At 40.9% G+C, this 25618-nt stretch overlaps 1 protein-coding gene across 1 annotated transcript in view; it reads right to left on the reverse strand.

The window, feature by feature from the left end:
* Positions 1-24507, reverse strand: part of rnf144aa (ring finger protein 144aa) — a 39985-nt gene extending 15478 nt beyond the window's left edge. The window contains exons 1-3 of the mRNA XM_022197355.2: positions 24371-24507; positions 23873-24107; positions 1884-2034 (exon numbers count right to left, since the gene is read on the reverse strand). Coding sequence (XP_022053047.1) covers positions 1884-2018 — 135 coding nt within the window. The 5' untranslated portion in view covers positions 2019-2034; positions 23873-24107; positions 24371-24507. The remainder of the gene's footprint in view (positions 1-1883; positions 2035-23872; positions 24108-24370) is intronic.
* Between the last annotated feature and the right edge of the window lie 1111 nt (positions 24508-25618).

The following is a 25618-nucleotide window of genomic DNA, read 5'->3' on the forward strand; positions in this document are numbered from 1 at the left end:
CAAGTGAGTGAGAATTCAACCCAGGTGTGATGTAACACCTAGCTAACCAACAGTCGTCAAACTATGATTGAGAGCTCTGGCTGTCAGTTTGAGATGAAGTGCGACTCGTGTGCAAAGCAGACAGGAGCAGGCAGCAGCAGCATTTTAATTATGACAGGGCTGCCTATTAAAATGCTTTTACGACGTGTGTTCCCTGTTCATGGTTCAACCTCCATTTTAAATGAATTCCCATGCAAATCTGCGCCATATCATTCGTGTAGAGTGGCAAACTCTACACGAATCAAACTACAAACTACCCTTTCAAACTACAAAAGTAAATTAAAAACACTGAAAATTAGGAAAACATAGTAGTAAAAAATACAGGACAAGAGCTAATATTACTGAGCCCTGATTTTCAGATTGTTGAATCAGATGATATTCAACAATCTTTGATTTAGACGGTCGCCAGGTCGCCATTTGCGACTAAAAATCAATTTTGGCGACCAAAAATGACAAAAAACACGCTGGTTAGGGGCCCAAATATTTTTGATTTGGTCTACTGACCTCCAAATCCAAGTTTCAGGGATGGCAATTTTCCGCGGATCCGCGGATTTCGGCCGATTTAATTTCAAATTTGAACACTTTATTGTCGCTGATGTTAACGTCGTTAACATTGCGAGACTCCGTCGGATCGAGAACCAGCCCAGAATGTGGTGGCGGGCTGGCGGCATCCAGAGGACAGCACCAACTGAGCCATGAGCACCAAGCCACCGGAGCTGTCATTTTTAACTCGGCGGGTCCGCCGGCTGCTCTCCCTGGTCACAGACTGCTCAGACTCCCCGGCTGGCGAGCTATCCCCCTCTTGCTGCTCGGCTAACACCTGCCGCTCCTCGCTGCTCATCTGCCCGGGACAAACCGCACCTGTTCCGGCTGTCAATGTCCCAGTCGCCCGCTAGGAGCTCCGGACAATGCGCTGCTAATTCGTGGGTGACTTTTCACGGCCGTGGGGTGTTTTAAGGGTGTGTGTGTGTGTGTGTGTGTGTGGGGGGGGGATTTTTTTGGACACTAAAAGTTGATTTTGGCTCCTAAAAATGTCTAAATTGACGTATGTTGGTGGCCCAAAAAATGTCATTGGGGCGACCGGACCTCTCGGCCTTAAATCGAGCGCTGCTTACCAAGTGCTTTGGTGTCGCTAAATACTTTAAGAATAATCAGCCCAATGTCAATATATAATAGACTAGAATCACATGTAGAATAAACCTGCAAAAATTATAGAAAAAAAGTTAAAGTTTCTGTAAATCAACTAAAATAAACGTTATGTTGTTTGTAGCATCTAAACCCATCAGCTTCTAGATCAAGTGAGGGCCACACATTTCCCATAATGCACTGATGCTTGCAGTCACTGGAGAGCAACTGCAGCATCTGGCTCCACAATCAGTAGCTGTATTGATCTTACAATATTACTGTCTACGTTTGCAGGAGGTCAGAGCAAGTCAGACAGCAATCTAACAGCCGTGCATTGTGGAAGAATCACCAGCGATCGAATCTTCACAGGTATGGCTTATCTTAAACGAGCTTACTCACAGACACAGACGGAATGTTCTTTATGAAGGAGGCAAAAACAGCAGCCTGTTTTGAACAACCTTAAAATCAGAGGTCATACACTCGTGGTGAAATGAACCATCTTTGCAGTATTTCAGCAGAAAAATGAAAAGACACACTATGGTGACGATTGATTATTTTGCAAAAAATGGGCAAAATATGGGACCTTTGAGTATTGTTGAATAAAACCTTTCTGCATTAGGCATTTTGATCTTGTTCAAGGTATTTTGTTAGTCACATATTTTCACTGGAGCCACTATTGTGGTGACAGCTTGTCGCCATTTGTAGAGCGTAAAACTCACCAGTGTGCAGAAGACACATTGGCACTGTGTGATGGTGGTCATCTGCTCCAGAGGGAACTCTCCAAGGCACAGCTTACATGAAACCAGGGGGTCCACGGCCAGCTCCCACGTGGGACGGTACCGTGCCGTGGTCATCTTCACCGCCACCGAGCTGGAACAACGATAGAGAAAGGAAGATAAGGTTAGTTAAAGCCAAACTGGAAATCTAATTCAACACTGGAAAAAATGCCCTCTCAAAACAAGAAACAAAAAGCTTATTTTAAGGAACTCAGTGAAAAAATTTGCCAATAGAAAAAGTGAAAAATGGCTTGGTAAGATTTCAAGAAATAAGATATGATATTTAGAATACTGAGGTCTCAAAATTAGCTGGGAAAACTTATTTTAAGCTCTGTTTTACCAGGAATGTCAAGCTTAGGTGTCTTAACCCTCCTGTTGTCCTCATTTACGGCACCAAAAAATATTGCTCCCTTGTCTGAAAAACAAACAAAATCAGCAAAAAATTCCTCAAATTTATAAAAATTTGCAAAATATTTGGGAAGAAAATTCCTTAAAAGTTTCCCCTGAAAGTTTCATTTTAAAAAAAATCCCAAAATTGGCAAAAAAAAAACAAAAACTAAAATCTCTAAATATTTTTTAAAAAATTATAAAAATCTTAAAAATATCTGAAGTGATTCCATATGTGTATACATACATACATATATATATATATATATATATATATATATATAAATAAAAGTTTTCTTAAAGAATATTCTGGGGAAAAAATCAACCAAAATCCAGCAAATTTCACTGGATATTGGTTGATTTTTTTTTCACGAATGTTCCTCAAGAAACCTTTTTTTAACATTTCTTTTTGTCCACCAAAAAATGTTCAAAAATTTGGAAGCTTTCACTGTGAAAATTTTTTTTTTTTTCCACATTTTTACACTTTAAACCAGGTCAATTTGACCCGCAGGACAACACCAGGGTTAAACTTATTTTGAGTTTTCTTGTAAAATACAACTCAAAACAAGATAATTTCAAGATTGTTTGACTTAACAACATATTTAAGATGTGTTGTCTTAAAACAAGTCCCTCTATCTTCCTGAAAGGTCACTTGTTAAGTGAATTTGTCTTAAATCAAGTGGGATGAGACATTTTGACTAAAAATAAGACACATAGACTTGGTAAGATTTTGAGTTTTTGCAGTGAAACACTAAATTTCTGGTGAGAGAAATAAAGACGAAAGATAATGTACGTCAATTTTGCATGTTTGCTGAATAAATCTCGAGTCCAAAATATGCTTTTTTTTGACACAATCAGCTTGACAGTATGGGCACAGACTGAAAACTCATTACGAGTTGTGTCCAGTGAGGGCACACATTCACAAAGAGGCCGCCTTTATGCAGAATGACACCATCTCTACCCCTAAATGGCCATTGTCAGCTGTGTTCATTTCTATTTCAAGCCTCACGCTTTATGGCATTAAAGGAAACACAGCTCTCCTGAAACTCCTGCAGATATCAGCTCTCTCAGCTCCCTGCGCAAATTTTCACTTGGCATGACTTTTTCCTCGCTGCGCGTCACTGTGAGAGTCAGAAAGGGTTATTTTAGGCCGTCTCGTCTAACTCTCTCTCCCCCTCTCTCTGTAGCTGAGAGCAAAGAGCACCCACTCGCCTGTTTACAGGAAGTGGTCCCGCGCACACAACGTCAACACTGTCAAGCTCTCCCCGTGCTGCTTAGCAACCGGCTGAAGGAAGATATTGGAGGTGGGGGGGTGCACGGATAGGAGAAGGAGAGAGAGGAACATGGCAGAGGGAAGGAGGCAGGGAGAGTTTGCAGTTTGCTTTCGCCGCTCGCCGTCCTTCCTCAGTGTGCAGCTGCCTGTTCGCAGAAGACGACGGCGAGTGGGAGGAGAGAGGCTGAGGAGTTCATGTGATCGGTCCATGGGCTCTTGTGCTGTCTACATGTGCTAACTTATAGAGGGTAATGAAGAGAGGGAGAGACGTCGTGTTCTGGTTTAGCAGATATCTTATCACTTCACATCACCCTTTTAACAACACATTTAATCCTAAGGAGGAGGGAAGAAAAGCAGGGGCTGTTGCATCACCACAGATCACTTTATTAGCTGCTAGGTAAAGGCAGCATCTGCAGATGACACATACGAAGGCGAAAAAAATGACACTGTTGATGTGGTAATTGTCTCTGGGTGTTGTCCATGTAAAAACACGATTTGTTTGTAAATGTGGTTTCCAGTAAGGGTTTCTGAGCTACTTTAACACATAATGAGACACACTTTGATGTTTAATAGTGAGTTTTCAAGGAAAAATTTCTAAAAAGCCAATTAAAAACAGAAATTGCTTGAAAGAAAATCCATGTTTAGTGACAGTGATAATATGCTAAATATTTCATTATCTTATTTGTATGAAGAAAAACAGCATAAATCTCCAGCTGGGCACCTGTTACCACTCAGCAATAGTAAATCATCTGATGCCTGACTTGGAAAAGAACATCTCATTTGATAAAATTGGCCTCAGTTCTTCCTCCTTCGCATCCCTTCATCGTGTCTTAAGTAGGAGGACCGAGGAGGATATTGCAATGTGAGGAACAACTGAGAGGACAAATAAGAAAAATGAGATGCACCTCATGTCTGACTCACTCAGATGGCCTGGCACTCATCCATGTATCCACCATCCATCACGCTGACCAGAAAACACTGAGCGGTGAGGAAGCTCTATTATGTCGGTGCTGAAGTCATATACAAACGCTTAAATGGCAATTTGTTATCAGGACGGAGCCAAGAACATACAAACATGACCCTCGGGAGAGCGTGCGTGGGCAGGTGTGTGCTTTGGTGGTCAAAAAAATAAATAAAAAGAAAGGAAGAACAAAAGAGGAACTTTACCGCTATAGTAATTGCATCCCAACTGCTCATGCCGTCTCACAGCTGAGCCATATTTAGTTGATTACTAATGTGTCATTTATTAATCATGTCAGGGTTTAAGTGTTCAGCCTGTGAGATTCAAGAATTTAATAGCCCATAAAATTTAAGTTATGTTTCATGATCATACAGGCCAAACTACACTCAACAAAAATATATACGCAACACTTTTGTTTTTGCTCCCATTTTTTATGAGATGAACTCAAAGATGTAAAACTTTTTTCCACATACACAACATCACCATTTCTCTCAAATATTGTTCACAAATCTGTCTAAATCTGAGATAGTGAGCACTTCTCCTTTGCTGAGATAATCCATCCCACCTCACAGGTGTTCCATATCAAGATGCTGATTAGACACCATGATTAGTGCACAGGTGTGCCTTAGACTGCCCACAATAAAAGGACACTCTGAAAGGTTATCACACAGTTTGTGCAGAAATTCTTTGGTTATGCAAACCCATTGTTTCAGCAGCTGTCCGAGTGGCTGGTCTCAGACCATCTTGGAGGTGAACATGCTGGATGTGGAGGTCCTGGGCTGGTGTGGTTACATGTGGTCTGCGGTTGTGAGGCTGGTTGGATGTACTGCCAAATTCTCTGAAACGCCTTTGGCTTATGGTAGAGAAATGAACATTCAATACATGAGCAACAGCTCTGGTTGACATTCCTGCTGTCAGCATGTCAATTGCAGGCTCCCTCAAATCTTGCCACATCTGTGGCATTGTGCTGTGTGATAAAACTGCACCTTTCAGAGTGGCCTTTTATTGTGGGCAGTCTAAGGCACACCTGTGCACTAATCATGGTGTCTAATCAGCATCTTGATATGGAACACCTGTGAGGTGGGATGGATTATCTCAGCAAAGGAGAAGTGCTCACCATCACAGATTTAGACACATTTGTGAACAATATTTGAGAGAAATGGTGATATTGTGTATGCGGAAAAAGTTTTACATATTTGAGTTCATCTCATAAAAAATGGGAGTAAAAACAAAAGTGTTGCGTTTATATTTTTGTTAACTGTATAAAGTATCTCACTAAAAACATTACTATTTCTTAGTGTATAATGTGCAATAACATCATTAATCAGTAAATGCATTTTAGACATTTTTGAACTAATGCTATTGCTGATGGCAAGCTTGGGAAAATGTTTAAGACTTTTCTGAATGAAACAAATATCTGAAGGGCTTTTCATGAGGAAATTGAAATAAATGTACTTTGATATTTTTCAAAAACAGCAGACATCCCAAGTCATCAGTACGCAGTGCAGCATTGAAGCCCATCTAAAGTCATCAATTAAACCCCTAAAAATTCATCTACAGTCCATGTAATAACATGACATATTTAGATTTTTTTTCCATTAAAATAATCCCTTTCTGTCTTAAAATACCAACATAGATAAGATGTAACTTTACCAGCTCATTTCTCTGCTACTTGCTGAAGCTCAAGCACACCAGCTCACCAGAACTCCGCTCAAACACTATGAAACTACCCTGTGCTACAAAATGGTAAGCTGTAATATTAATTTATTGTAGCTACACGTGTCTGTGGAAGAACGATTATACAGAAAGCCTCTAAGTTGAATAATTGGTCCCTCAGGTCTGTTACATATCAAAATTTGGGTTTCTAAACACGGTTTTTAAGATTTCTAGTTTCAGCTTCTACACAGAAATGCTCAGCCATGGCATTAACTTCTTCTTTTACTAGTCATGTATTCCAGCATACTGAAAAAAATCCACCATACTGGCATGTTAACAAGGTAAAAAAAAACAAAAAAACAACTTGATTTCACCAGAGGGGGTCTTTGAACATGGTTCCAATTGGGCAAAAGTAGACTTGAACATAATTTACAAAAACATCAAACGGACTGGAAACAGCTGCAGGAACCGTTTTGCTAACCTTGACAACTCTGTTCTGTCAACATGGGCAAACTGCATCAATAGAGAGGAAGAGGCTGCACATTGAAGCTCATTCACTCTGCACCGGACTGACACTTTACAGGAAAGGTGCTAAACACCAAAAAAAACGGAAGCCCGAGGAGCCGAAACTCTCAGCTGACTTGAACAGCAGCAGGTCCAGTGAGGAGGACTGAATATTTTTGCCTCTCTATCTGAGCAACTAAAACTGACAGTAAACAGTAATTCATATTCACAAGAACTCACAGAGCAGGACTCACACACTGGGTGAGTTTGCACTTGAATCTGTTTATCCCCTCCCAGGCTTTATATTGGCTGTGCAAATACTGACAGACTGGGTCGATGGGGACAAATGAAATAGTTTTGTAAAGATGGCCCGAGGAGAGGGAGAAGGAGCGAACGACGGAGAGCGACAAAGGAAAAATGAGTTTTCATGAGGAAAGGTGGTGCAGTGCGATCCTGCTGCTGCATTATTAACTAGATAGTCCATTATCGCTGAGAGAAAACACAAAAACACTCACATACAGTATCACCCAAGCAATGGGGGAGTGCATGCAGGCATCTTGTGCTCATTGCAAAAATAGCCTTCCGGAGTACTATATGTCTGAAAATGTCAGGTCAGAGCTTTAAAAAAAATCCATAAGGTGGGAGTCAGAAGCCAAACATTCATCCTGAACAGTGGCCGTCATGTGTCAGTCATCAGTCTGAAAGGGCCTCACTCATAGCCTAACTGGCTGCAGGATCATTCATGCTGTAGTGACTCCATAACCAAGAGACAAACGCACACACACGTGCATTAACAATCCATTGCATAACAGGGGTGGAAATGGTCAGGGAGAAGCGACTGACGAGTGTTTCTCTAGCGAGCCACAAACGAAAAGGGTTTCATGCTGCAGCAGAATGCACATGACATCATCCCTTCAAGTTTGAATCCACACCACATTATTAACAACAGCAAACCTGGATTAAGCAGTGAACCCAAGGCGAACTCCAATCTTAAAAGCAGACTGGCCAAAACCTCACATCCCAAAGTGCCCTCAGTCCAGTGAGTTTTCCTATCAGCTTTTAATGCCTATTTATGTTGTAAGAAAACAGGAATATAATGGTTTCCATTTACCCTTACTTCTACAGTAGAGTTTAGAGACAGCATGCTATTTTTACGAGATTTTTCAAACTACATTGAGCTGGCGAATGACGACACATGATAGTGTGGGGGAAAATGTCAGTTTATTGCCCTCTAAAACTTGTCTAAGAACTGTTTGCGAACATCAGCAACAGTTAAATGAGCTTCTCTGTCTAAGGTCTGACTCTACAAAGCAGAAGGTTTGTCTTATTATTAAAATTCTGATATTGTCAATTATTTGAAATATATACTGCCAAAACGACTAAACTCTTAAATGGCACAACTCTTACTACTGCTTTCACTTGAAAGCTTTGCTCTTTTGCAACAAAACAAGCAACTTGAAGATGTGTGAAAAATGGTGACATTTTCAAGTATTTTTAGACTCAACTACAAAGCACTACAAACAAACAACTAATCCACGAATTAATACTGCAAACAATATCAGACACAGGCATTAATTTTCTTATTACTTTTGATAACATACAAATGAGACCAGTTAATGCACAGCGCCCTGTGATTTCTGCTACTCTGTCCTCTCTCTGCATCCATATAAATCCTGCTTTTTAGCCTCTAAAAAGGCAATAAAATGCTAATTCTCACCTGAATGCCCTCATGCAGAGATTGGAAGTGAGAGCACATTTTCACATGCTATAAATCAAGCCTCACGCTGCACAGCAATGCAGGCTTTACATTCATTACGAACTAAACCCAATTAACAGAGCTCAACGCACCAGCGTGAACAGTCTCTGCCTTGTCACTTTAACTGCGATGCGAGAGGGTGACTGCCGAAAGAATGTACGAACAAGAAGAAAGAAAAGATAGCAGCAATCTTTCAGCTATCCATTTTCACCTGGGCTGACGGTTTCTACTGTCTGTAATTACATAATGTCACATTAAAGCATTGCGTAAGGCTCTATTTATATACCGCACCTCACCTATGGATGATGTGGAATAAAGCTAACAACTATTAGCTGTGGTGGGAGTCGCCCACACATTTTCCTCCCACGCATGCACAAAGATGTCCTTCAGCTGATTTACAGGAATCTGCCGTCACCCAAGTCGGAGAGAGTGCGATGAAGGACGAGCGGTGAAGGCTATGTTGTGTTCGGCTCGAGATGGAGGAGAATAGTGCTGATAATATTCTACCTGCAGTCTGGGGACAAGCCAACGCTGGAGATGTTCACTTGTGTCATTGTTTGTCGCAACAAAGTGAACGTAGTGAGGAGCATGATATGATACTAGCTGACACTGAACTTTTATCCTTTATTTCTGACCAGCCTTATCAGCAAAACCTGAATGTGTCTCAGGTTTACGCTTGTCAACATTTCTGCCTGGGATACGGCTACGATAATTTCCCCCCAGTCTCACCAGACTTACTCTGCATTTCAGCGAAACATATGTTCACGAAGCATGTGATTCACTTTACCTCAACATCCACATATATTGAATCACCTGGGATCGCGGCACACTTAACGGGAGAGGTAATTTGTGGTTAAATAAAGGAGGAAAAAAAAGAAGAAGCCCAGACTGAGCTGTCTGCACGGTGATCTGAGGGAGCTCATGGGTCTGTAATAAGCACTTAGTGATCCTGCCGTCTGCTCGTCCCTCCCTTGTTCCTTCCTGCCTTTCCTCCGTCAAAAGCCCAACCCTGCTCTTCTTGGCCAATTAGTGAGGCCTTTAGGTTTCATTCATGTCATATCCTCTCTGTGTCGACTGCTGCAGAGAAAAGGGGGAAATGGAGGCAGAGAGTAAAGCAAGAAAAAGAGAGAGGAGGGAGGGGAGGATGGAGGGTGGCAATCTGCCAGTTTCATCCGTTCTCCAGACTCCCTTGGCTCACCTTTTACTGCCTCAGATTTCTTCTCATCACCTTGTACTGAAGGCTCCTGGCTTTTGTTGTCTGTCCTGGGCATCTAAACAAACAGGCATACCGAGGGCCTTATTTATAACCACTGAGTACGCACAAAACTGGGCTTGAGAGAAGCCAAAACAAACTTCACGGGAGAATGAGCATACCTGTACGGACACATGGGTACAGACATTTTGGAGACTGGGAGAAAAATGGTGAAGCAGATGGTGAAATGGTGAACTGAAGCCAGATTTAATAATAAACCGTCTCACGGGTTTCATTTCGCTTACCCAAACAAACAGTTGTATATCTAGTTATATATCAGCAGAGTTATATTCTGCTTGTAATGCACTAATTATTTCTCATTCTAATCTTTAATTATTGCCTGTAATTAGGCAACTGAGCATCCAGCTCTTCACTTCTTTAGTCCAGAATCCTTGCCATTTGATGCTCACACCTAATCCTTTTGTGTTGTAAAGTGACCAAGACAGTGACATGATGCATTCAGGTGTCACATTCTAGCTTGCTTTTTCTGATTGCAACCCCAAATTCCCCCGTCTGCACTCATCATCAACTTTAAGAATCAAAGAAACACCTACATGCTTGATTTTAGAGTTAAATTTAATGCCTATTGTTTTGTAGATAACAAGAAGTGCGACAATGCCAGAAAACACCATGTGGTCAGTTTCCCCCGAACCTCAACCGGTCAGTCCAGCTGACACTCACTGCGACAAACCGCACCTCCGTGTCTAACTACTTTAAGGCCTGTCTTGTCTGTAGCAGCAGTCAGCTTCTCAAATTTTGTTTTGTCTGCAACTCTGCCTCATTCTGCACAGGAACAATATGCACATCAATATTCATGAGGAATTTGCATTGACCATTTATGATTAACTGTAGGAGGGTGGTGGGCAGAATTTGAGGTTTGCCCAAGTGCAGACATTTTCTATTGGATTGTGATTTATGAAGGCACATTTGCATGCAGGTGCAGAGTTTAGCAAACCTTATTTTTATCTTTTGTATACACATTGATTTTTGCTGGACTTGAACATAAGAAAACTGTCACATGGGAGACTTTTGATTCTAGGTTGAAAATAATTTTTCTTTGCCCTTAATTGACCATCTGTCAGGATCAACAAGCAACTGATGCCCAAAAGCTTACAGTACACAATATTCTGATCCCCCCCCCCCCCCCCCCCCCAATCTGTTTAAAAGCAGAAAAAGATGACGTCCTGGCCTTATGATCTGCCCGTTTCTGAGAGGTGTTACATGTTGAAGAACCACATTACAGTGCTCCACTATATTATATTTGAATTATTTCCTACTACTCCTGCTCCTTTTATTTATGCAGCTGGTGTTATTCTATACAGCCCATGTACAGGAGTCATTTGTATTACTGCATTCTTTTTTGTGGTGTTATATTTGCTATTGTGTTTGCTTCCTGGTGACAGCATGAAAGCTTTTGGTGAATACACGTGACTGAAGCAGAGTACAAATCACACATTAGACACGAGATTCTTCAGTGCACAATGCTAATTCTGAGCTCTGCAAGATGATCAGTAATAAGTAAGGGCATCAAACCTTTTGATACCCACCTGGAGAAAAAGTCTGAGTCCCTGTATGACATTAAAAACTCAAATCCTAACTACAGACATAACCCCGTGCATGAATATTCTCTCCAACAGCAGTATTTGAAGCTCAAAGCCTGTCCTTGCCTGGGTAGTAATCAACATGTTCTGCATTATTCATAGAGTAATAAATGATTCCTCTCCAACAGCAAGCCCAAGATGTACATTTAAGGCAGCACAATAAATAATATGGGGAATTTCAGACTGGGAATGTACAACTATTCTAACATACATAGCGCATCTCTTTCAGATTTATAACACATGCGCAGTATTTAAATAAAACCTATCCGAGATGTGTCACCGCAACATACAGCAGGGACATGCTACTACTAACATTTCCAGGAGAAAAAAAATAACATTGATTAATCATGTCATGGTTTATTTTGAGCGCATACATTGCAAGTAGAATGTAGGTCATGGATCTATATGCGCCATAGGTTGACTTATATCATACACTACAGAGATGACACCACAGTCATTCTGAGCAGGGACGTACCTCACGTACTCGGGATGACCTGCGTGTTATTCTTTCACTCTTTCTATCTACTAACCTACATTCATAACCCAAAGAGCACACACGCAGAGGTTATTTTTGGACAGCTCAATGGCTGAAAGTGAAAGGTGACATGCCTCTGTTGACAGACAGCGGCTGGGGACAGCCGGCGTCTGTCCTTGACATGGAGGGGGAACGCCAAGAGGCAAGCTGAGAGTTGTGATAGGCCTAGTTTTTTTTTCATGCCTGCAGGAGTTATACAATCACCCAAATGTATTTTGGCATTGTGAGCGGTGTGGAGAAGCTGTAGGTGTTTATGTGTGTCACGGTGCCTAGCAAGTCAAAGTCCATTTTGCAGTTTGGCCCAGACAGGCGCTGACAGCGGTCATGGCTGGGTATGTGGGGCAAATAACCTGTAGTCTCAAGTCTGCTTGGTCGACTGCCATTTTCCTGCAGCAGTGCAAGTTATCCTCTGAAAGACCTGTGATAGGTCTGCTGAGGCTGGATTGTGTTTTTATTTGCCAGTTCAGCTGTTGATAGCGATAACAACTATAAACAGGCTGAAGAACAGCTGGGTAAGCTCTTTTTCCCAGTAAAGCTAAATGTGTTTCCTTTGACCAAGCAGACCTGGTCTCATGCGTGTCCTCGCAATCACCGCTACGACTCTCTATGAAATGAAATTGTAAATGTGAACATGCTTACTTCAGCCTAGAATGAAGGCCTGCTATGTAAAAACAATCAGTGCTCAGCTATAAATCATCCTAGATGTCCTACAGATGTCGAAAACAGAGATACTATAAAGCAAGGACAGAGAAGTATATTGCTACCTTGAAGTTTATACTCATTTCAGCATCCATAATTTTTTGCTATACAGAAGTAATATGATAAGTGGAGGGAAGAAAATACAAATTACAAAAAGATAAATAGGCAATTAATTTCCAATGTAGGGCTTTCACAATCCTGAAAATTCAGCTCACGATTACTTGTCACACAAATAATTGCCTTTTTTGGTTCATTTTCCGACAATTAGTTTTAGATTAGCGGCTTTGGAGTCTTTGACCTCCACCATTTTGCTGCAAATTTGACAAACTGCCTCCTCCAAGTTACTAGGCTCTGCTTTTTTAGCTGGCATAAAATCAAAATGTGCAGAAGCAGAGCCATGGTGTTTGGCTTTGAAACTAAATCCTTGACAGTTAACGTCAATATTCGCTCATTGAAATGTGGCCAAATATTGGAAGTCGAACCAAGTAGTCAGAGATGTTGGTGTTAAGTTAAGCCTGGAGAAAAACAGTTGTTGTTAAACCATAGAAGGAAGCACAGACAGTAGCTCATCCATCTGTTTTGTACAGGTGAAAGTGGTTCTAACGAAGATGGAAAATGATTTTGATCAGCTCAAATGACTGCAATCAGCCAATTATGTATTCATGTTGACTGGCCACTTCAGAAGCAAAGCATTCTCTGTCACTAGCCATTTGCAACAGTGTCAGCAACTAGAAGAAACTCTAGTGGTTAACTACAATTTGCTGCAAAAACACTGCAGAGATAATGATTTCACGCTGCTAATGCAACCCAAGCAAAGAAACCACAAAGTTGCACTAAAAGGAAACAGAGAAAAAAAAGCAGAACAAAACAGCTGAGCGAGACGAGACAGAAAAAGAAAGAGGAAGGAAGGAAGATGGGGATGAAAGCATCAGTTGTCATGAAACTGTGAGAATGGTGAAAACAGAGTGAAAGGGTAAAAGGGAAAAACTGAAGATTGGAGGAAGCACAAGAACTCATGTGAAATTGCAATAAAAAAGGACTTTTCCAAATCTCTGTAAGCCTCCTAAGTGGACCATTAGGCAAACGAGCCGAGGCTTTGGCAGTACTTAATGACTGAGTGTAAATATTCATGAGATTCTGTAGCATTTTAAAAGCTCTGTTTTTTCCTTTAAGCTGTAAAGAGTCTACGTTGAGGAATATTGCCTTACTGAACTCCATGTTGGGTAGCACTCATCAACTTCTAGCTTTTGGCTTACTTGTGGCAACTTTTATAGGATATAGTAGCAGCTACTTACAGCATGGATTGTAGCACAGTGTAGGTAGATATTCATGAGGTGTGCCAAGCGCAGTGGTAGGATAAAGCACAGAACTTCTGGAGATTTTACTCTAGTTGGGCTCTGTCAGTGGAAAGCATGTATAAATCAACTCCCCTCCAAAGTCCAGCAGTGACATATAGCACAGGATTTCTGGAGATTTCACTGTATTTGACTTCCATCAGTGGAAAGCATGCACAAATCAAAGCACCTCCAAAGTCCGACACTGACATATAGCACAGGATTTCTGGAGATTTTAGTACATTTGGGCTCTGTCAGTGGAAGTATGTACAAATCAAAGCACCTCAAAAGTGTGGCAGTGACTACTACAGTCACAACTCTTAACAATAAATAAAGGTGTGGATGGCTGACAACCTCCTTGTACAGTTTGTCTTCATATCAAATATTCGTTTTAAGCACCAATTGTTTTCCTCGCACATGTGCAGTCGGCACACTCTTTGTGGATTTGAATAGATGATGAAAGTTCTGTCACATGTACCTTTGCAGATGCAATGAAAGCACCAATAGGCCTTAACACAATATGCTGTTGTGATCTTACAAGAAAGAGACTCACAACTCCATGACATACTTGTGAGCAACACTCACAGAGCAAAACATTCAGACTAAAAGCAAAGGGTAATTCTTGCCCACAGAGTCTTATTGTCCAAAGCAACAACATGACCGCACTGTTCTGACCAAATGACAACACGCGGTTCTCTACAGCACAAAGAACGATCAAGAAAGCATAAAACTAGATAAAACAGCTCAAATAATGCTCTTATTTGTGACAGCGACAAAAGATGTCATATGTTGACGATTCCACAAGTGTTTAAAACAAGGATCTAAGCAGTGACAATAAGCTTGCTAGCCTCCCTAACAAAGCCATCTTGGCTCATGTTATTGTATCAGAAGCTAAGTGAAGACGACAGGCATGCCACACTGAGCCTATTTCTATTGACAGATGCAGAGAGCCCAGACAAAGGGTCGACTCTGCTGGCAATCTGTTATCGCTCACTGCTTTATGGATTCAGTCACTATGTGTACAAGCACAATACAACCAGATTACAGTGGATAATAAGAGTAAACTCTCAGTTCACCACTGTGGATGTTGTGATGTTTTAATTAAAATACTCTTGGGTTTAACTAAGAGGGAACATTTTTCTGATGCCATAACGATGCTCAGCTGGCTGGCAACACGCTTGGACACAACTGCTCTCTCATTTGCATTATCATGGGAAGTTTCTGTGAGTTTGATACTAAAGACATGCCAGATTCTCTTTGTACCTCCACCCAAAACAAATCCAACAAACACAAGCTTTGAAAAAAATACTCTTCTGAATCTCAATCAGCTTTGATGGTTAATGCTGTTTTTTTATCATTTTATCGTGTTTCTTTTGTTGCCAGGTTGCTTTTTTTCCACTCTCAACTTATCTTTTAAAAAAGACAGCATAGAACTGCTTGTTAATTCCAATCCAAACCAAAATATCAGAAAATATGTCAGTATATTAATGGTAGCTGAATAGATTCATAAAACTGATTTGTCATGAACACAGTCCACAAAAACAAGGACACACCCACAGCAGCTGCAAACCAACAAATAAAGGCTGTATTCACAGAAGGTGACTTAACTGGACACTTTAGCACACATCTGGTAGTTTCTGAAACAAAAAGAACAGGTCTTGTGGTTGTTTGCCTGACACTGACGCTAAACAAACATAGAAAAAATTGGGTTGTTTTTTTGATGCATGGCTAAATATGAAACCTTTACTACCAACAACTTGTTTGGAAGTTAAACCAGTAGTCAGACATGGTGGTGTAAAGTTAAGCAGTTGGTCATTTCCTGATGGTCTGGGCCAAGTTTCAGGCCGCCCTGGGGTGAAAAGCAGCAGAAACAGCTGATTAGTCATGTGAAGTAAATGTTGGCTATGCTAGAACTTATTCCAAAAATGGATATTAGTCTGTCAATTAAGGCCATTTTCAACTGAATGGTATTGGCAAGAACCTAAGCCTCATCCTTGTTTGTATCCATTGCCACAAATTTGCTATTATGCACAGCAATATCAATCAATAATTCATTGATTGATCATTTAAATTCATCACAGTTTTTCAGCGTCCCTTATTGCTGGGTAAACCGTAGACACGCTTTACCATGAGCAAATGAAGCCATTACAGATGTCACTAAGACACAGGAACAATGTCCTCATTGATCCCGACTCAATATAGGAGGTCATTAAACCTTACAGAAGAATCTGTCCATTTACTAGTTAAACCCCAACAATGCTTATTGCTCAACGCAGAACTGTCTGCCTTCCCTGGTCGCTACAATATCAAAGGTGCCACCTCGTAGTGCAGCTATATATGACAGCTAATGTACAATACTTGAAGTGTGTCTTAGCTGGGATAAAGGTAATGGATATCAGCAGATACTATACATTAGTTGACTCAAATCAGATAGGGGCTAACAATTTTAATCGGGACATCCCTATAAAAGATGGTTCTATCACCCATGAAGCAGATGAACTCTTTTTCCAAAATACTTCAAATGAATAAAAAACCATTTTTGTGAAAATGGGTAAGTTTTTGCCATTTCTGTGAACATTTTCTAATGTGATACTTTAAAAATACATCATGGAAACAAACCTATTGCAGCTCTGTTTTTATACTATGTTCTCAGTTTGGTGAGTTAAGATGAATAAATGAACAACATGACTTGTCTTCATATAATGACAGAATGGGTCATCAAATACAACAGAATGGCTCTTATTTTCTTCTGATAAATTCAATGTTGAGTAGAAATGGATAGCATTATTCTTTCATCATGAGAAAGTTAGCCACACTGTGGCTGTCAAACATATATAGTGGCCTCATAAAGACATCCACATGGGTTGTGATCGCTTGAAACGGGGTGTTAGCACTCAAACAAATTAGCACATGCCACTGATTTCCTTTAAATGTCACTGGGAGGTTGGACATTCAGTGTGTGATTGGCATATCTTCACTTTGATGAACAGTCTGTCTGGCAGATATTCTCAGGCGACATCGGCTTCATCACACAGAGTCCTTGCTGCCTTGGGACAAATCCACTACGCCGTTGCGCAGAGCTAACTGTTGCCACACAAGTCGAGGCTAGAGGGACTGAGTAGGTCATGGTAAGATTTGCAGTAAGCTTACACATAACAAGGAAAGTAGTAAAAAAAAACAGTGTGTGCCATTTCATCTCAGCTTCACTCCATTCAAAGTGACTGGATGGTACTGATTGAGACACTTAAATGGAGTCATATCAACCGTTTTAGCCTTTCATTGACATCACTTTAATGGCAACACTATACAAGCGAGCACCAAAATAACAAGCGTGACTGCTGCACGGTGAGGACTGCTGTCACTACGCAGGACAATAGAGTTCTCATGGTCACAGGAGGAGAGAGAACCACTCCAACAGAGAGGCACTCAGAGTTTAATCTGTGGGGTGCAGTGGCACTCTCACCAGCAGTGGGCTAAACAATTCACAAGCAATTTTGGCAATCGCTGAGTTACGGCAATGCAGACAAAACAAAAGTATTTTGACTTGGCGTCACTCATTCCAGGATCCCATGCACCCAGTTGACCATCAATACTCCCTGCAGCCTATCCCTGGCCAAAACATTGCAATATTTCATCTTCCACAGAGTTTTCTCGCATTATACACCCATCACCACAACAGCGCATTTTGTTCCTCACTTTCTTTCCTGCCTTCCAGCACTTGCCCTCCTTGTAAAGCAAACCGACTGCAGCCGAATGGGAAGACGGAAGCCCAAAAACTACCATAGGAAATGCTCCGACATCCTGTTGTTGGGTGTTTTTTTTTTTTTTTTTTTTTCAGACTCAAAGGATGTGAACTCACGAAAACTGAGGAAAGCAAAAACCCCTTCAAAGGCAGAAGTCTCCATGTGACTTTACATATCAAAAGAGTGAGCCAAAAAAAGAAATGACAACACCATGGCAACACGTTTAAAAGGGAGTGCAACGAGCAGTGTTTTACTAGCTGCTTGAACTTATTAAAGACTTTATAGTAATTATTTAGACAGATTCTACCTCAGCACAATCATTTTGACTTACAAATGCATCAAGTGTGCCTCGGCTCAAGTTTTGCTGCCATGTGTTAGACGCTCATCATCAGCATTTGCTCATAATGGATTACACTAGTGGGATGTCAACCAGTAACAGCCAGTTTAGGAAAATGTTAGCAGAGTAAATGATATTCTCTATTATTTTCAGATAGCTTGACAAAGGTGTAGTGTCATTATTTCTATTAAAAGCCTTGACACAAGAGACAAAACTTGAAGAACTGGAAGACTGATCCAGTGGATGATCCATGTTTGTCAGAATGGCCTCCATCTTGCTCAGTGCCTGTCTCTCCACCTCATCCTCAAATGTGTTCAATCCGATTCCAACCACAGTCTGTCATTCCAGCACTGGCTTTAAAGTGTCAAACAAGTTATAGGTGATGCAAACCAAGCCTACTGCCATTGCATTAAATATGATAAGCTGACCACAAATATATGTTGGATATATGTTGGCTAGAGTCACCAAAACAATTGTTTCATTTTTTTGGTGTTTTCTCAACAACTGATCATTTTTAAAGTTGTCAAACTGCGTAATGGAACATTCAGGAGCTGTTAGATGCAGAGTTGCAGGTGAAAACTATCTACTTTATTAAAACACCAGCATTTCTTTGGCTGCGCTGCAAACAGAAATACCACATGCTCTTCTATTGTGTTGCCAGCAAAGTAGCTGCTCCTGGACTGTAGTGTGAAACCACACTTACTGTTACCATAGTAACCGTAGGTGTCACCAAACCAACGAGGCCAACGATCTTAAGGATTACAACTTTAGTTCCAAGTATGAGTCAGGCAGCTCTGAAGGCCTAGCACGAAGTTAAAATTTTATGTGCTCAATCAAAGAAAGCATGCCAAGCCGTAATGGCATCAAATCTGACTTTGCATAGTCAATGTGCAGTTTATTAGTTTTCTTCTCCTGTGACAATGCTTCGTGGAGTACAAGGTTGAACCAGTTTTTGGCTCACTACTGACAATCCGAGGTTCCGGCCTACCTCCTGACTCATCTACATTCAGTTAGTGATTTCCAACATTTCTGAGAATGACTCTCAGCAGAGTACGAGCACCAACGTGTTGTATTTACTGCTTTCATGAGTAGGTGGAAAGCATCAGTGATAGAGACAGACATAGTAAGAGCAAAGGGTTGGCTTATTCCCAGTCGAACTCGCGTGTGAATTGTACCCCTTTAATGAACATGAAACATGATTTGTTGTTGAATTATAATCTACTGAGACTACCGTGGGTGGAAAAAACTACCATCCCTTCCTACAAAATTTTTCTTCCTGACTCATTTCCAAATTAGTAACTTCTGAAAGAAGTGTGCGAAAGTGTGGGATAGAGACCAAAATCTTTACTTTAGAAAGCTAATTTTTCATCCTCCTGTAAATGCTGGCGATATCTCCACATAATGATGCGGCATCATTATTATTCAGGCCACTTTCTGCCGGAGTCCGTAAAACCTACAACCAAACAAGAAATGGATCCAGACTTGCAGTGATAGCCATTTTAAAAAACTCATTTTGGCTGTGGTCCTCATTAGGCAGTCAGTTTGTGTGTGTATATCTATATATGTTTGTGTGTGTGTGTGTGTGTGGATGCTGCAAAGCATCAAATTTGATAGCATCGGTTTCCTACAGCAGTGGAAATGGCTTTCTGTTAAGGTCCTGAAAATGATGAACACATAACAGCGAGCTCATGTGCAAAACTCAACTATTTCAAACATAGATGTTCAGGTGGAGTTCATTTTTTCCCTATCAAATCTGACTTGTATTTGCTGCTCGTCTGTGTGAGACTCATTCAAGCCAAAAGGGCCAGCTGCAATGTACACATTACTGAATAGCGAAATCTTGGAAAGTGTCAGACGGTCAGCAGATTCTGCGGTGCATTACATAACTGTGTCTCACTTTAAAAGCCCTACCTGTCTGACAGAATGGAGCCTGCGAGAACGGTTCAAAATGCCAAGCAGTCGTCTGGAAGAAGCACGGCACACACAGGCATCACATAATGCCCCTGTAACAATGCCGGTCTCATCCCAGCACAATCCTAACTGGCTGGATACAAGCCCTAACACACAGAGCTAAAGTGCTCTCTGAGCAATGAACATCATTTTCAGGAGCTATTTAGGACTCGACTGATGGCAGTGTTGACTGTTTAGTATGTACACAAGCCTCCCCTCAGTCCGTGGCCCTTCACACACAGTACACCTGTAAACCAGCACCACCCTCGACACTCAGCCTGCTGAAATGGCATTTAAGCTGTTGCATAATCCTTGGCGACCTGACAGCACAAAGGCAGACTACAACCCCTGAAATCAGATTACACAAAACTGACTTCTTCTCTAGAAGTGTAAATGTTACTAGAATAAAGGAGTGATTTAGCAAAAGCACGCTGCAGTAATTTACTGTGTATTTGAGACACCCAAGTGCCTTTACAAAGTCCTGTTACCTAACCATGGTAGATTTACATTCAGCGTTGCCAACCCTTACAGACCTACCTCAGTTTAGTGGTACCACTCTGACAGAGATTTGCAACCCACAAACAACTGTCAGTAAATGATTTTTAATTACTGGTTAGGCGTATTTAAACTGAATGGATGTCACATTTCTAGATCAACTCCTTCTCAGGCAGACTAATCTCCTTAACATTAGGTGCTGCTTTGTGACCTAGAAATGACCAGAGTTGTAAATCTTGCACAGACAAACAGTCTCTCCAGGACATGAAAATTTGCCTCATACCCACTGAGGTCTGGAAAACCAAGGACCTTATGCGTTTATTCCCCGGAGACACATTTGTGATTACAGAAGAAGTGTCACCTTACAAATCAACGACTAGAAAATATTTACAGTACTTACTCAACAGGCGATGCAGTCCCTGACCTCAGTGAATCATTGCCCTTAGCGCTAATAACTATGGCTGCAAAATATCAATTTGTTGACATGCAGGATGAACAAGTGCACAGCAAAATGAGTAAGGAACAGTACAGAATGCCTGAAAATAAATATCTGGCTGCAAAAAGAAATACAACGTCAGTGCATAGCACTATTTTGGCTACAGAAAAAATTATGTTGATCAAAACCAGGTACAGTTTTCATTTTCCATGACGAACCTACAAGTGAAGTTTGTCTGATGGAACAGGATGTACGCTGATTAAAGGGCTCTGGAGTTTTGTTTTCTTTATTCTCAAGACACTTTGACATGCAGGCTCCACGTGAGCAAAAGGAACAAGAAACAGGAGAGATTCACTGAAAAGGATGTTTTGCTTGCAAGAAAGAAACACCAGATCAGTTGTAGGGATGCACCATTAATGTAATATTAATCACGATCAGGATTTTGGCTTCCCGGAATTCAGTGAACATGACAGACGGCGACGTTGAGTAAAATCTAATTTTAAAATGTCTTATTTCACTTGTTTTGAAGTCATTTTTGGTCATACAGCTGTTCGAGTTGCTGCATTGCAGTAACTGAGTGGAGACTAGTGGCTTCTCTGTGCACAGCCGACAAGCTAGTCCTGGCTAGCTAGCTTCTACTGTAGGCTTCAAGTGAGGCATTTTGGGTACAATTCTATTTGTATTTTACCTCTTGGAGATGCTCCGAATTCAGATGAAGAAGAACCTTTCTGTAAGTCTTATTTTGATGCAAAGATTTGTACATTAGCACCAATGTAGCACAATATGGAAATGAAAGCAGTTCTGCATTTATTTAAATGTGAAAGCGAAATGAAAGGCATTTTGTCTCTAAAATCTATGAATAAATGGGATTTATAGGCTAATTATGATCTCAATAATGATCAAAACAGTCATGATTGAAATTTTGGCCACAACTGTGCCGCCTTATTCAGTTAAATGTAAAATAATTCTGCTAAAGAAAGGATGATGTTTACCAAAAACAAGCATTCTGTTGGCACTGTCTTGCAATTGTTGCCGCTACACGAAGCAATCCATCTGATTTGTTTGGCCATTTAAATCATCATCACAAAGTTCTGTATGACAAGTGAAAAGCCAGATCTGAGTGTCTTCCAATGCACCAAACTATTTTGGATGTCCTTGCTGGAGTTACACCACACGAGAAAGGCTCCAAATGATTCAGACTCAAAAAGGTCTTCACATTAAAAAGTCATTTTTCATCTTATTCCGAAGCAATTTTTTTCTACGCCGATACACTCCCCTGCAAAATCAGACAGATCAGAATTCTATCCAAAGAAAAAATATCTTTGGATGCCTTTGTCAGTGTTGCACCACATGAGAAAGGTCTCCAAAGTCTTTTCTAAAGTCATGATTAAGAAAATTCAATGTAAATATTTTTCCAATACGACACAGTCCTACTCGTAATCTGCCATCAACCCATAGAACAAATCTGTGAGGTGCTTTGTTAGGTACAGTCTACAGTTCATACACAGCTTGCATAAACGCCCAGCCTAAAGCTGAGTCAATGTAAAACAAAGCCTGTGGCAATTTTTCCTGAACAGTCAGAATATTAGGTTAGGTTTACAAAAGTGCCTCATTATCAACATCGTACCAACACATTCTGCAGAGATCTTCCGGAAAAACATGCAGCAGTGACTTTTTTTTTTCAAAAACACAGCTATGCCAAGGTCAGACAGACCCCTGAGAAGCTTAGATAAACACAAAGTCTGTACTGAGAGACGGCCTGCGCTGTGTGAATCCAACATCCAGAACAATCATAACCCCTCCGTGTCTATATCAAGAAACCACACACACACACATATACATTCCCTGTGCATTCATGGGTGTGTATTTCTGACTGTGTGTGGACTTCACCAGCACTCTGACGTCGGTGCATCATAACCCCATTCCTTCTCACCTTTAAGTAAACTCATCCCCACTTTCCTGTGGGACCAGGCCGACTGCCGCAGGTCATGCTGAGGAGTGTGTTATAGGCTGTCTGTCCCTTGTTTTTCAGCAGCAGAAGGGAGTAGTAGCAAGATGCACTTATTCCCTGATGGGAGAGAGCTTTTCATTTCTTTCTTTTGTTTTTATTTTGAGAAAAATAAGGGGGGGGGGGGCTCCGTGTCTGTCCGAGTGAAATCCCTAACGGTCTGTTTATGTGTGTGTTTCAACATTGAACCCCTCATAGTAAGGCTAGAAGCATGAAATTGGAGTAAGAATCAATAGATGAGAGGCATCTTAAAAGCCTGTGTATGGCAGGACGGATCTCTCACATGCATCCGTATGTACTTCACAAAGCTGCTTTTCCACACACAAATCACAATGCAACTATTTCTCCCAGCGTGCCAGCATGTTTTATTGGCGATATTTTTGGCGTCCTTGGCTGAAAACACATCTCAGACTGTCACTCTGAGTCACCACAGGACACCGTGTACAGGTAGCACAGACATTAGGAATGGATTCACACTGGAAGCTGAGAGTTTCTGGCCAGTTCTGACTGCAGGAATCCTCCGTTTGTCTATTAGCCTGGATTCATAGCTCTGCCCATAATCTGACTGTACCCTGAGGGGGACCTGCTGCTTAAAATGGAAATAAGCGGGGCACTGAGTGACCTTTCGGGAGCTCAGCGAAGCCATCCGCTGGAGTTCAGAAGCAACACTCTGCAGCTGTTGTACGAGGAGACAAATATGATCTGAGACTGTATGGAGGGGGGGGAAACAACAATTGCAATAACTCTGATCATATAATGCAGCCAGCGTGGGGACAAACATGGTGTTTTTGAAAGGAGCTACCTGCAGCCAGAGCTTTGTCAACTATTCACTCCTCTAAAACAGGCTGACAAAGAGTTGAATCAGACTTGAGAAGTCACACCTGACTGTGAGCCAAGCAGTGTCTTGCAGTAATAAAAAGAGAAGAGAATAAAGCAAAGATGCGCCATTGGAGACAAATCATAAGCTTCCATTGTGTTAGAAAGAATCTAAGCACAAAACCTTACCTGGCTTTCTGAGATAACGCCGTCTTGATGGTGTAACCTCAGGATGGGTTGAAAAGATGATCTCCTGAATTGGATTACCGAAGCGGCGGCCGACCAGTCAGGCAGAGGAGGGAGAGGAAGAGGAGGAGGAAGATGTCTCTGAAGGGGTGATGCCCATGTTCATTATGTATCCCTGAAACGTCGGAGTGGAAACATTTGACCCGCTACTGTCGCCTACAGCGCCTGAGTCCGGGCCCTGGTGAAGCACAAACCATCGACGACAATGATGCAAAAATAAAATAAAATCAAGCAAACAGCGTAGATAAATAAGCAGAGCAGCGGGAAGCTCGAGCTGCAGCTGACTCTCTGCTCTGTGTTTTTGTGCCTGACAGGAGGATTGTTTGTACAGCGGTCTGATCTCGGTTACGGAGCGCTGCGCAACGTCCAGCCGTCAGACCCCGCAACAAAAACACCGACAGACTATCTGGTTGCAAAGAAATCCGGGGGCGGTGTGTTTACCTCTCCGCTGCTCCCGCTGCCGAGCTCGGTAGGAAATCAGCTGCTTCGCGCTGGAGGGACGCCATTAGTCTGAGAGGAGGCTTGCCTTCCCTTCTGCTGTGCTACGCTGCCCCTCACTGGAGAGACCTGCACCTACCGGCTTTACACGGGGGAGGGCGCCCCCTGCTGGCAGCACAGTGCAGGCAGCCTTTCTGCGAGGATGAGGTCAAATTACAGCATGGACAACTTCCTTCATTTGCCTCTATATTAAAAATAAACACATAAATGAATAAAAATAATTTTTAAAATTAAAATAAACAAAACTTTTAATAAATGAACAAACATAAAAGAGTTATTAAAATCAAAAAGAAATTAAAAGATAAATATATTGTTAAAATGAAAAAAACAAACAAAGATAAATGAATGAATGAATAAATAAAAGACACTGTGAAAAAATCTGGGAGATCAATATCACAATATCTGAGAAATTCAAAGACTTTTTTTCTTCTTTTTCTCCCAGTAGCCATTAGTTCTGCAGAAAGTTAATTGTGAATTAATGTTCCTTATCCCATGCATTTAATTTATTTGAGTCTGAGGGCAAATGTTTATCAAGTGTGGGCTACGTCTTATTGCCAAAATTTTACAGCACCATATTTAAAAAAAAAAACAGCATACCAAGTATAAAAACAAAAAGTTATTTTTTATCACATTATGCAAAAAATAAGAGTAAAACATTGATAAAGTAAATTCAGAATGTTTCAAAGTTCTTCAACAATGAGGAAAAAAAGTCTACATATGAGGAGTTAAATAGTCAAAGAAATATGAATTATAAGAATTATTCAAATTAGAATTAAGTAATATACAAATGAACCTATGTGTAATTCTTGAACCCAATGCATGCTACTACTCTTTCATCCTTGTACTTGCCCTTTGCTGCTGCAATACCTGAATTTCCCCTCTGGGGGTCAATAAAGGATTATCTTATCTTATCTTATCTTATCTTATCTTATCTTATCTTATCTTATCTTATCTTATCTTATCTTATCTTAACTAACAAAGGCACTAGTTAACAAATTAGCTAACTAAATAAATAAGTAATTATTGAAATTAAAATACAACATGAACAAAAATATATCTAGATAAATGAAATAAATATTTAATTTAAAATGAAAAAACAAAAACAAAACTAAATAAATAAATAAATAAAACACGGTAAAATTCCGAGAGATCGATAATTCATTGTCTGAGCAAGTAAAAAGACTTTTTTGC

This window comes from Acanthochromis polyacanthus, chromosome 1, assembly GCF_021347895.1.
Source record: "Acanthochromis polyacanthus isolate Apoly-LR-REF ecotype Palm Island chromosome 1, KAUST_Apoly_ChrSc, whole genome shotgun sequence".
In the NCBI taxonomy this organism is placed as follows: domain Eukaryota; kingdom Metazoa; phylum Chordata; class Actinopteri; family Pomacentridae; genus Acanthochromis; species Acanthochromis polyacanthus.